Source organism: Microcebus murinus, chromosome 14, assembly GCF_040939455.1.
Source record: "Microcebus murinus isolate Inina chromosome 14, M.murinus_Inina_mat1.0, whole genome shotgun sequence".
Lineage (NCBI taxonomy): Eukaryota > Metazoa > Chordata > Mammalia > Primates > Cheirogaleidae > Microcebus > Microcebus murinus.
In genome coordinates, this window is record NC_134117.1 from 14916851 (window position 1) to 14930898 (window position 14048).

At 36.6% G+C, this 14048-nt stretch overlaps 1 protein-coding gene across 1 annotated transcript in view; it reads right to left on the reverse strand.

Moving 5' to 3' along the window:
- The window catches only part of TDRD1 (tudor domain containing 1), a 45601-nt gene that overhangs the window by 28656 nt on the left and 2897 nt on the right, over nt 1–14048 (reverse strand). Inside the window, exons 2-3 of the mRNA XM_012772458.3 lie at nt 9818–10148; nt 7345–7397 (exon numbers count right to left, since the gene is read on the reverse strand). Coding sequence (XP_012627912.1) covers nt 7345–7397; nt 9818–10142 — 378 coding nt within the window. The 5' untranslated portion in view covers nt 10143–10148. The remainder of the gene's footprint in view (nt 1–7344; nt 7398–9817; nt 10149–14048) is intronic.

Consider the following 14048-nt stretch of genomic DNA (forward strand, 5'->3'; position numbering starts at 1 on the left):
ATTTCCACCTGGCAGTAATGAGGTGCCCCTTTTCCCCACTGGGGTGGTGTCAGAGGAAGCCTAGTGAAGAGTCAGGACTTTTCACCACCACTCAACAGTAACAAGTCCTTCCCAACACCCAATACCTCAGTGTCGACCCTTTCCCTACCCCTGTAAGGAGGCAGAAGGAAGAGCTACCCACATGAACACTGGAAGCGGAAGTGAAGAACCTGGACATCTACCACCCCACATACCTGGCAATAACAAGGCAGCCCCACTTCCCCTGATGGCGTAATATCAGAGGAAGCCAGCTAAAACAAAGTTTAAGTAAGATACAGAGTCTCATAATACCCAAGATACCCCAATTTCAATAGAAAATAACTCATCATTCCAAGAATCAGGAAGATCACAAATGAATGCCAAAAAAAACCCAAAAAAATGCCAACATCAAGATGACAGATGTTAATTTATCTATGACGATTAAGGCAGCCATCAATATTACAAGCAATTATGAACATGCTTGAAACAAATGAATATAGAATCTCAGTGAAGAAACAGAAGATACAAAGAACCACCAAATGGAAATTTTAGATCTGAAAGGTATAATGACCAAAATAAAAATCAATGGTGGGCTCAAAAGCAGAATGGAGGGGAAATAGGAAATAATCAGTGAACTTTAAAAGAGAATGATAGAAACTGTCTTAATTTCAGCAACAGCAAGAAAATGAACTGAAAACAAAAGCAAAACAAAGGACTTGCTGGCCTATAACAAAAGATTTAACACTCACATCTTCAGAATCCCAGAAGGAAAGGAGAAAAAAGGTTGGACTAACAAAGTACTCAAAGAAATTGCTGAAAACTTCCAAAATTTGGCAAAAAATATAAATCTAATTCAAGAAGCTGAGAAAACCCCAAACAAAATAAACTCGAAAGAAAGCTGCACCAAGACACATCTTAATCAAATTTCTGAAAACTAAATGCTCGAAAGCAGAAAGAGGAAAATGACACCTTACCTCTAGGGGACAAGCAATTCAAAAGACAGCAGATTTCTCATTACAGACCACATTGGCCACAAGAAAATAACAAAATATTTTTCAAGTTCTGAAAGAAAAGAACTGTTATCTGATAAACTTATCCAAGGAAAATATCCTTCAGGAATTAATTCCCAGATGAAAGAAATTTAAAAGAATTGGTTGCCAACAGATCTATCCTAAAAAAATGGCTTAAGAAAGTTCTCTAAACAGAAAGGAAACAATAAGGGAGAAAACATCAGAATAGAAAGGGAAGAAAAACACAAAAAAGCAAAAATATGGATAGGTCCAACAGACTTTACTTCTCCTGAGTTTTCTAAATTATGTTTGACAGTTCAAGCAAAAATGATAACACTGTCTGAAGCAGTTTTAAATCTGTGCAGATAAAATATGTAAGACCTAAAGGGATGAGGGTAAAGGAATATAAGACAAGGTAAGGTGTTTATACTATATTCAAAGTGGTAAAATGATGAAGCTACTCAGTACACTGTGATAAGTTGCATATATATATATGATGTAGTATCTAGAGCAGGCGTCCTCAAACTATGGCCCGCAGGCCACATGTGGCCCGCCGAAGACATTCATCCGGCCCACCACGTGTTTTTGCCACTGCTGCCTGTCCTGCTTAACACCCAACTCATCCCAGGCCCACAGTGCGCATGTGTGGTGGAATGTGCACCGCACTCTCCAATGGCCCTCCAACGGTCTGAGGAACAGTTGGAGGTTTAAAGACAGTTGGTTTTTAAACCCTGTTTAAAAAGTCTGAGGACCCCTGATCTACAGCAACCACTGGAAAAGCTATATAAAGATATACACTTAACACTATAGACAAACCAAAATGGAATCACAAAAAGTGTTCAAGCAACCCACAAGAAAGTAGTAAAAGAAAACCAGAATAAAACACAAATGGCAGGCTTAAACCCTTAAATATCAATAATTACATCAAATATAAATGTTCTAAACACACCAATTAAAAGACAGACTGGCTGAGTGCATTAACAAATGTTACCCAATTACATGCTGTCTATAAGAAACTCATTCCAAGTATAACAATATAGACATACTGAAACTAATAAGATGGAAAAACAAATGTTAAAAGAAAATGTGAATGGTTGTATTAATATCAAATAAACTAGATTACAGAGGAAAGAAAATTACTAGACAGAGAGGGACATACATTATGACAAATGAGTCAATCCAATAAGACATAACAATCCTAAATACATATGCTCCAGAGTTACAAAATGTGAAGAAAAATCAAACTGTAAAGAGAAACAGACAACCCATAATTATAGTTAAAAATGTCAATACCCCCATCTCGACAACTAATGTAATAGAAAATCAGTAAGAACACAGAACTCCACATCATAATCAACCAATAGGATCTATTAGATATTAAAGATCATCTGATCCAAGAGCACAATACATATTCTTTTCAAGTGAAAAGAGAACATGAGAACATATACATCTACATCCTGAGCCATAAAAACAAATGTCAAAAACTTAAGAAAACTGAAATCATACAGAGTGTTCTCTGACCACAATAGACTCAAACTTGAAATCATTAGAAGATAACAGATAATTTTCAAACACTTGGAAACTAAAAATACACTTCTAAATAACACATGGGTCAAAGAGGAAGTCTCAAGGTAAATAAAAGATATGTTGAACTGAAAGAAAATGAAAATACAACATACCAAAATTTGTGGGACACAGTTAAAATGCTGCTGAGAGGGAAATGTATAGCACTAAATGCCCATATTAGAAAAGGTTTCAAATCAATAACCTAAGCTCTCGTCTCAACAGCCTAGACAAATAGCAAAACATGCCGAAGGAAGTAGAAGGAAGGAAACGAAGAACAAAAATCAATGAGATTAAAAAAAAAGTTCGAGGGAGAAAAAAGAAACAAAGACCTGGTTCTTTGAAAAGATAAATAAAACTGACAAACCTCTAGCAAGACAAATAATGAAGAAAAGGGATAAGATAGAAATTACCAATATCAGGACTTAAACAGAATATAACCATAGACTCACAGAAATCAAAATAATAATAGACTTGGAACAATTCTACACACAAATTTGACAATGTAGACAAAATGAATCAATTCCTTAAAAAACACAAATTATTAAAATATGAAATAATTTGAATAGACCTATAAATATTAAAGAAATTAGTGTTAAAATTCCCCCAAAAGAAATCTCCAGGTCCAGATGGTTTTCATTAGAGAATTCTACCAAATGTTAAAGAAGAACTAACACCAATTCTATATAATCTCTCTTCCAGAAAACATTTTATGAAGCTAATATTACCCTGATACTCAAACCACAAAGACAGTAAAGAAAATTATAAACCAAAATCTCTGTAAAAACAGATACAAAAATCCTTATCAAAATGTTACCAGATATAGGCTGGGCGCGGTGGCTCACGCCTGTAATCCTAGCTCTCTGGGAGGCCGAGGCGGGCGGATTGCTCAAGGTCAGGAGTTCGAAACCAGCCTGAGCAAGAGCGAGACCCCGTCTCTACTATAAACAGAAAGAAATTAATTGGCCAACTAATATATATAGAAAAAATTAGCCAGGCATGGTGGTGCATGCCTGTAGTCCCAGCTACTCGGGAGGCTGAGGCAGAAGGATTGCTTGAGCCCCGGAGTTTGAGGTTGCTGTGAGCTAGGCTGATGCCACGGCACTCACTCTAGCCTGGGCAACAAAGTGAGACTCTGTCTCAAAAAAAAAAAAAAAAAAAAAAAATGTTACCAGATAGAATTCAGCAGCACATAAAAATGATAGCATGACAAAGTGGGATTTATTACAGGAATGCCAGCAAAACATTGGTTAAATATTCAAAAGAGCAATGTAATCCACCAAATAAACAGGGCAAAGGAAAAAAATCCACTATCATATCAACAAATGCAGAAAAAGCATTTGACAAAATTCAACACCTATTCATGATAAAAAGTATCAGAAAAGTAGGAATAGAAAAAACTTCATCAACTTGATAAAGAGCATCTACAAAAACCTCCATCCAACAGTGTATTAAATACTTAATGGTGGGGCCGGGCGCGGTGGCTCACGCCTGTAATCCTAGCACTCTGGGAGGCTGAGGCGGGCGGATTGCTCAAGGTTAGGAGTTCAAAACCTGCCTGAGCGAGACCCCGTCTCTACCATAAAAATAGAAAGAAATTAATTGGCCAACTAATATATATAATATAAAAAAAATCAGCCGGGCATGGTGGCTCGTGCCTGTAGTCCCAGCTACTCGGGAGGCTGAGGCAGGAGGATTGCTTGAGCCCAGGAGTTTGAGGTTGCTGTGAGCTAGGCTGACGCCACGGCACTCACCCTAGCCTAGGCAAGAAAGCGAGACTCTGTCTCAAAAAAAAAAAAAAAAAAAAAAAATACTTAATGGTGAAAGACTGAATATTTTCTCCCTAAGACTGGAAACAAGGCAAGATGGCCACTGTCACCACTCTTATTCAATATTGTTCCTGCCGGTGCAATAAAGACAAGAAAAGGAAATAAAGGGCATATATATTGAAAAGGAAGAAGTAAAACTGTCTCTAAGATCTAGCATGTTAATAGCACAACAGGATGACCATAGTTAACAATAAGTTATTGTATATTGTAAGGTAACTAAGAGTGGAATTAGAATGTACCTAACATAAATGAAAAATGCTTGAGGTGATGGATGCTCCAATTACCCTGATTTATTACAGTGTATGCCTATATCAAAATATCACATGCATCCCATATATATATAAATATATATATACACACACACACAATTATTAGGTATCTGCAACAATTAAAAAAATATATTAAAAGAAAGGCTTGGTCGGGCACGGTGGCTCATGCCTATAATCCTAGCACTCTGGGAGGCCGAGGCAGGCAGACTGCTCGAGGTCAGGAGTTCAAAACCAGCCTGAGCAAGCGCGAGACCCCGTCTCTACTATAAAAAGAAAGAAATTAATTGGCCAACTAATATATATAGAAAAAATTAGCCGGGCATGGTGGTGCATGCCTGTAGTCCCAGCTACTTGGGAGGCTGAGGCAGTAGGATCGCTTGAGCCCAGGATTTTGAGGTTGCTGTGAGCTAGGCTGATGCCACAACACAACACTCAGTCTAGCCTGGGGAACAAAATGAGACTCTGTCTCAAAAAAAAAAAAAAAAAAAAAAAAAAAGCCTTGAACCAACAAAGTTCCATCTATGAGGCAGAGAGCCTTCACCAGACACCAAGATTGGTGCTTTGATCTTGGGCCTCCCAGTCTCCAGAACTGCAAGCAATACATTTCTGTTGTTTATAAATAAAAAAAGAAGAAAGAAAAGGACAGGACAAGGAAAAGGAAAGGAAGAAAACTGTCCCTATTTGCAGATGATATGATTGTCTATGTAGACAATTGTAAAGGATCTAACAAAAAATCCCTAAAGTGACTTCTGCAAAGTCACAAGATAAACATACAAAAACCAGTAATATTTCTATAGATTAACAATGAATATGAGGACACAAGCAAATAAAAAATACAATAGTAAATTTACAATCACTTATGTGGAAATCTAGCAAAACATGTACAAAATTTGTAAGCTGAAAACTATAAAATGAAAGAAATCAAAGATCATAAATGGAGAGATACTGTGCTCATGGACTGAAGATTCAACACAGCAAAGATGTCACTAATATCCCAATTGATATACAGGTTTAAAGCAATTCATCTCAAAATCCCAGAATGATTTTTTTGTAGATATGAATGAGATTATTCTAAACTGTATACTGGAAGGCAAAGAAACTGAGAATAGCTAAAACCATTTTGAAAAAGAAAAATAAAGTGGGAGGAAACATTCTTCCTAATTCCAAGATTTATTACATAGTCCAGTAATCAAGATTTTGTGGCATTGGTGGAGGGAGAGATACACAGATCAATAGAAAACAATAAAGAACTTAGAATAGACCTACACAAATATGCCAGCTGATTTGACAAAAGTACAAAAACAATTCAGCAAAGATAGCATTTTCAACAAATGGCACTAGAACAAATGAACATCCATGAGAAAAAAAAAAGTAAACCTAAGTTTCTTAACTTAAACAAAATTAACTCAAAATGTATCAAAACTTAAAATGTAAAGCTATCAAACTTTTCTGGGGGAAAAATGAAAATTTTCAGGATCTAGAATAGCAAGAGTTTTTAGATGACACCAAAAGCATAATCCATGAAAATAAAAAAACTGATGACCCTATTAAGAGGATAAAAAGACAAGCTGCAGACTAGGAGAAAGTATTTACAAATCACATACTTGATTAAGAACTAGTATCTGAAATACATAAAGAACTTTCAAAACAGTAAAAACAAAACAAAAACAATCCGAGTAGAAAATGGACAAAAGACATGAAAACATTTCACCCAAGATGCAAAAAAACACATGAAAAGATGTCTGGCATCATCAGAGGAATGCAAATTAAAACCACAATGAGATTACTACACATCATGAAAATGGGCAAAATAAAAATACTGACAACAGCAACTATTGGTTAGGATGCAGAGAAACTGGATCACTCATTCTTGGTGAGAATGTAAATAGTACAGTCACTCTGAAAAACGTTTGGCAGTTTCTTAAAAAACAAAATATGCAACAACTATACAACCTAGAAATTGCACCCCTGGGTATTTTATCCTAGACTGCTAAAACTTAGATTTACTTAAAACCCTGTACATGAACGAATATAGCAGTTTTAGTTTTAATAGCCCCAAACTGGAAACAACCCAGGTGCACTTCATTGGGTGAATGGTTAAACAAGTTATCAATACCATGGAATATTACTCAGCAATAAAAGGATCAAACCACTGATACATACAACCTACATCAATCTCCAGAGAATGCAAAAAGAAAAAAACAAAAACAATCCCAAAGGGTTACACACTGCCTGTATGTAATCTTTTATATAACACTGTCAAAATGACAAAATTGTGGAAATATGGATATTAGTGGCTGCTAGGGATTAAGGAGAGAGTAGGGGCAGAAGGGAAGTGGTTAAGGGACCCTTGTAGTGATGGAAATATTCTGTATCCTGATGGCATCTATGTCAAATCCCAGTTGTGATGTTGTGCTATTGTTCTGCAGCATGTCACCATTGGGGGAAACTGGGCAAAGGCTACATAGGATCTCCCTCTGTTATTTCTTACAACTGCATGTGAATCTATAATTACCTAAAAAAAAAAAAAGTTGCATTTTTTTAAAAGGTACTAAAGATGTTTGATCTTGAATGATACTTACAAAATAAATACAAAAATGTCTAGAATTTTTTTACCTGATCAAAAACACAAAATTGATTTTAAAAATAACTTACAGTATTTACTTCTTTGGGTGGTGAATTATTTCCAACTTTTAATGGTGAATTTCCTGGGGAGGAAAAATAATTCCTAATAAAAACCAAATACTTTTCATTCCTCATAATGTAAAACAACATAATTAGGTGATATTCAAATAACAGGGCTTTGCCACAATGGCCTCATAGTTACACCATAAATAAGCAACATCCTACTTTTCCTAATGGAAAATAAAGACTCGTCTAAAATTTTCTTGACTATTGTTCCTCTCATTGTGAGCTTTTCTCCATTTACTAAGCCAGCAGTTCTCAAACTTTCTGAACTCAGAACCCCTTTAATGCTTAAAAATTGAGCACCCCGAAAAGCTTTTATTTTACATGGCTTATTTCTATCAGTATTTACAATATTAGTAATGAAAACTAAATTTAAAATATTCATTTAAAAAGGAATGCATTGCATGTTGACATTTTTTAAAAAAACTTTATTTTCCAAAACAAAACAGTGAGAAGAGTTTTACATTTTTGCATATCTCTTTAATGTTTGGCTTAGGAGAAGACAGCTAGATTCACATACATGCTTATGCATTCACTGTCATGATATGTGGTCTTGCTTGAAATATCTGAAAAAAAATCTGGCCTCACACAGATAATATTTTCAAAAAAGGAGGAATATTTAATGTCCTTCTCAGATAACTGTGGATATTCTCCTTTAATATCAGACCAAAAAGTAAGTAGTAGTGTAAGGGTTAGTTGCAATGTGGACTCTAAAACCAGATCAATGAACTTTTCATGTTGTTACATTAGAATCCACTGATTTAACCTGCACTTTGAATGCATTTTTACCCATGCAAGACTGCAATACAATGCACTGATCATTTGGGAAAGACTGATTGACTGAGTTATACAGAGTTGCCAAATGTTGACACATTTCATTATACAGTATCAGAAATTCACGTGTTAATATCACCTTGCATCTCACTAGAAAAGTCTTTAAGTACTGGAAGTTCTTAAACTCAGAGTGGCAGACACAAGTTTTTGAAATCCCAATTTGCTTGAAAGTGTGAGTTTTATCATTAACAAAATACTGTCAGCTGTTTCCCATGAAGTCATAGGCTCACTTTTATTAATTTTTGAGAAAATGCTTGCTGATAGCAAAGTCTGAAGAACCACTCTGTCATTCTTTTCAAGTGAAAAGGATATTCCAAGAAAAGTTTCCCTTCATCTCACAACTCAATTGCACACATGCTTTTCATACTTTCAATCTTCAGAAGTGAGGAGTAACTCCCATTACACAAAATACTAAATATAGTTGTATACCAGGATCAAGATTTAATAAAATTGGCCGGGCGCTGTGGCTCACGCCTGTAATCCTAGCTCTTGGGAAGCCGAGGCGGGCGGATTGCTCAAGGTCAGGAGTTCGAAACCAGCCTGAGCAAGAGTGAGACCCCCGTCTCTACTATAAATAGAAAGAAATTAATTGGCCAACTGATATATATATAAAAAATTAGCCGGGCATGGTGGCGCATGCCTGTAGTCCCAGCTACCCGGGAGGCTGAGGCAGAAGGATCACTCGAGCCCAGGAGTTTGAGGTTGCTGTGAGCTAGGCTGACGCCACGGCACTCACTCTAGCCTGGGCAACAAAGCGAGACTCTGTCTCAAAAAAAAAAAAAAAGATTTAATAAAATTAATAATTTTTACTGCTCCATCAAGGTCATATTTAAGTGAAATTGGCATTTCTGGGTTTTGTTTGATTTAACTGCAAGTGTATGGCAATGAAAAACTCAATGACCACTAGCCCAGACTGGTGCCCCTGCCTTAAGGTAAGCTAATAAGGCCTTCACCTATCCTTGCTTTTGTACCGTAAGTGTAAAGTCAGCATAGCAAAAAAAGTAAATAATGTTTTACATTAATGTTTAATGTATTAAGAAAATAGTTTTGACCTTCTGGGAACCCCAGAGGCCCAAGGGCCATATTCTGAGAATTACATCACCATAATGTTAAAAGATCACATCTCACAAATACTCAGAGGCTAAATTCTACCAGGACCTAGCCTCCTTAAAAACTAGGTTTTTAGAATTGGGACTAACGGAATGATAAGACAAATCAAATGGAACCAGTTAAAATCTTAAATATACCTTTGTGAGCTATTATATTACAGAATAAAATTTGCATGGTATTTTAAAAACATGGCCAGTATTTAGAATACCCCTTTAAAAAGCCAGAGGGTTTCCTTTCTACATTCCTAATACAGTTCTTTGATTATGAGGGACAAAGCTCATCTGCAGACCCTAAGAACTCTTTCCATGATCAATCAAGCCAAAGGTAGCTACTTGGTATCTGGTTTTTCCTTCTAAATAATTAAATGCAGACAGATACTGTAAGGTACTCATTTGGCTCTTCTGTTAATAGCCCACTTGTTTGTGGTTACACTTACTGTGATAAGTCACAGAAACCATCAGAATCAAAAAGTAGTAGGCCTCAAGTTTTCACTCACCTGTTGGCAATTTCTTCCTGTCTCCTTTGAATCCAACCACTTCCCCATTGATGCCATTAAGGTTTGAAGATACTGAATTGTCTTCTTGACTAGCCAAATACTGTTTTGTTTGCTCACAAAGCAAAAAATTGTTCTTTTTATTCCCATTCTCTGGGCTTTTCAACCTGAAATTAGGATGGTTAGGAAGTGCTCCAGGACTTCTTAAAGAATCTTGCGGCGGAAGCTTGCTTTCATTTTTCTCAAAATTAAATGGTTCTGTCATTTTACAAGGAGATGCTTCCAAATTACTTCTTGACATCATATTAAGCGGCAACTTAACATTCATAGAGGTCTAAGGAAAGAAAAGTATTTAAGAGGCCACTTTTAATTTCAAAAGTAGAACTGTAAGCTCAGGTGATTTCTTTCAAATACTTATGTAACAGGTTAAGTCCTATAAACGATTCCAAAGCGGACATAACCATGACATCAAAGCTAGCCCTAAAAAGCAAAAGGAAAAGAAACACAATTCTCTATCAATTAAGTACAAACTCCAAATTTAACAGACCAACAAAAGACCAACTCAAGAGAAATCAAAAGAGAAATCTCAGGGTTCAACACCAATTCCTTAGTTTTAAAAAAAGCTTTTGAAACAACAGTAATAGAAGAAGTCTTTCATGTTTTAAAAGAAATATTTCCAACCTAAGCTTACCCTTTAAAGGCAAAATACAATAGAGGTTACTGTTTCAATCGGGTCATCACCTACCTTCCTACCTTCTCAGAATCCCTCCGTCCTCGGCTCTTTACGCTGCATCAAGTCCTTGAATGTGCTGAACTCACTACCCAGAAGGCCGTGGCTCTCTCTTCTGCCTGATCACCCCCTGTCACCCTTCACAATCCATCTCAGCTGACCCCTATTCCGTCTGGTTTTCCCAAGCCCCCTGCTTTGATACTCTTCAGCTGAACTTCTATAAATTTCAACTTATACCTACTACTTTTAAGGCCCTATCTGTGTGCACCTTTCTCTACTGCAAGCATTCTGTGTTTAATCTGTCACAAAGGGCCTCTGAGAAATGTCCTGTTGGCTTGTTGTTTTTCTATTACTCTTTTTTATTTTAAAACCTGTAAAATTCTGTTTATTATGTTCTATAACAACCTCATTCAATAGAAATATAATATTTCACGTGTAGTTTTAAATTATTTAGTATTCCTATTACTCTTAAAGAATACTAAGTTCCCTGCCCAGGGGGAGTAATTAAAGTGACAACTCTTCTCTTTGAACTAGTGACGTATAACTTTATCTGCAGACTGCAGACAAAACTTCCACTTATTCTCCCAAAACTGCTCAGAGGGGGGGAAAAGTCACAGAGAGCTGAAACTAGCATGAGTAATACCTAAATATTTAACATGGTTTTGAATAGAAAATAAAGAAATTGCAGAAAAATCCTCCCTGTTGGTATCCCAAGACTTCCATCTCATTTCTTGTTTTCAATTAGACCTAACCTAATCCAATGACAATACAGAAAAGATAATAAAGTTAAAAAAAAAAAAGCACAGTCAAAGGTGGGGAACTCTCAGACCCTAGGAAGATCCCTAATAGAATGACCACAGGTGGGCAGCTATGGTGAGAGAGCCCGCAGCTGCCAGGGGAGATACACCTGCACCAATAAGCATGCCTAAAATGGAAGACGACTAACAATTACAATGTTTTATGCAATAAGAGAGCAACAATGCTAAAGTACAAAAGGAAAACAACCTCCAGGTAAAATTGGATGGGGGTGGGATGTGAATGCTGAGTAACTCTAGACTTTGCACAAGAAATACAAAGAATGTACGTTAAAATCGTATAGAAACTGCAAGAATAAAAGCATAATGCATAACTTTAAAACCACAGAAGAGAAAAATCTCGATCCAACGGAAAAAAAAAGTCAAGCAAGGCAAATAGAAAACATCAAATAAGATGACAGAACCAAACCCAAATAAGTATCAATGAATTAGTCTCAAAAAAGAAAAAAAAAATGACTCAGGGAGAAAACATTCAGCAAGACGGTAGGCAAAAATGGTACACATAATACCAAATTTTATGGTAAGGCTGAAAATAAAAGGACCAGTTATGTGCTATGCAAATAACTAAAATAAAGGTAGAATGTTAATATTAACAGCAGATAAAATAGAACTCCAGGTAGAAAATATTGAGACAAAGGAAGAAGATATTTTACATTGACTTTTTAAAAGCACTCCAAGGACACAGCAAGCAGCCAGGAATCTCTGAGTCCCAATAATGTCGTTTTGAGTTGTGTAAAGCAAAAACCAATTGATGGAGAAGAAATTCAATCCACAATGTTAAGGGCACACCTGCCTTACACCCTACTGGCCAACAGAAGACAAGCAGTAATGAGGACTATTTCAGTAATACAACAAACTTGTTCTAATCGGAACCAATACAACCAAGAATATTAATTCTTCAACACTGAGCATACACTGGACTACGAAGACCACCTAAGCTAACTCTAAGAAAACTAGTATCATATGGGCCACATGCAAGCATCACAATATACACAAATCTCCACCTCAAACTATCCCAGAGAATCAGCCTGCAACAACCACAATAGAGGGTGGAAGATTTTTTTGTTTTTTTTTTTGTTTGTTTTTTGTTTTTTTTTTGAGACAGAGTCTCACTTTGTTACCCAGGCTAGAGTGAGTGCCGTGGCGTCAGCCTAGCTCACAGCAACCTCAAACTCCTGGGCTCAAGTGATTCTGCTGCCTCAGCCTCCCGAGTAGCTGGGACTACAGGGATGCACCACCATGCCCGGCTAATTTTTTCTATATATATTAGTTGGCCAATTAATTTCTTTCTTTTTATAGTAGAGACGGGGTCTCGCTCTTGCTCAGGCTGGTTTCGAACTCCTGACCTCGAGCAATCCGCCCGCCTCGGCCTCCCAGAGAGCTAGGATTACAGGCGTGAGCCACCGCGCCCGGCCGATTTTTTTGTTTTAATTTAAAAGTGGCTTTATAAAAACCACAAAGGAAATGATAGCAAGCCTGACCACATCAACAATTAAAAGCTTACTACTAATAGTAAACAGGCCAGGAAATAAGTATTATCACCAAAATGACAAATTTGACACCTTTTCAAAAGTGGGATAAATATTGAAAACACTCAGATACTTTAGCAGACACCACAGTTGACTGACTCAAATACTATCCAACCTCTGATGTGCCAGCTGAGTTAGTGACATTAGTGGTCACGATTAGAGTTCTCCTGAAGGGGGCTTCTGAGAAAGCGCTACCCTTTCCTGATGAAAAGGGACAGATGTGGCTAGCCAGGTCCTTCCCTCCTGTCTTCCTGCTATGTGGACCTGAGGGCTGGACAGTATCACCCATCTAGCAATCAGGACACAGCAAGCACACCCTCAGGGTGGTGGAGAGTTGCCACTCCAACTCCGGTCTGCTTATGCATAGACTTGCTGTGGCATCATACAAGTCAGTCAGGGGTTTTCTGTGGTTTGCAGCCCAACTGGGATACCAATAAAAAACAAGCAAAATGCACGAACAGAATACAGAGAGGATGAAGATTAGTTGATACACATAAGGGGGAAAACATGATGCAACCTCACCTATATAAAAAAAAAATTCAAACTGAAATAACTATGTATTATTTTCTGCCTAGCATGGGTGCAATTAAAAAGCACACTAAAAAAATAAATAAGAAAAGAGAAAAAGGAAAAGGATGCTCATTACTGAAGGGAGTATAAATTAAATATGTGCTTTCTTGGAAGCAATATGGCAATATACATATATCTAAGGAGTTTTTAAACACATTCCTAGCCACTGCCTTGGTAACTTTATTTCTACAAATCATCCCATTAAAATGATCCTTAAATACCAAAAAATCCTATATGTATTAATATTCATTTAAAATGGCAAAAAGGAAAAAAAAAACAGTTAACTGTGAAGCCTGTACTAGATAGACCATTACACTATCACTCAGAATCTTAGCTTCCAAAAACACTGTAAAATATCTGTTAGAATGGTAAATGAAAAATCAGGAAAAAACTGTATATTCAATATAATTATAACTGCAAAAGAAAACACAAAACTCTGTAAAAAAGAGATGAAGGAATTTTAAATAACAATGAGTATTGTGGGGTAGGTGGGTTGATGAGGGAATCTTTGACTGTCCTTTTCATTTTCTAAATTATGTTAAAGGACGAATTACTTTTATAGAAAAAAGCACTTTAAAGCTTGAAGCATC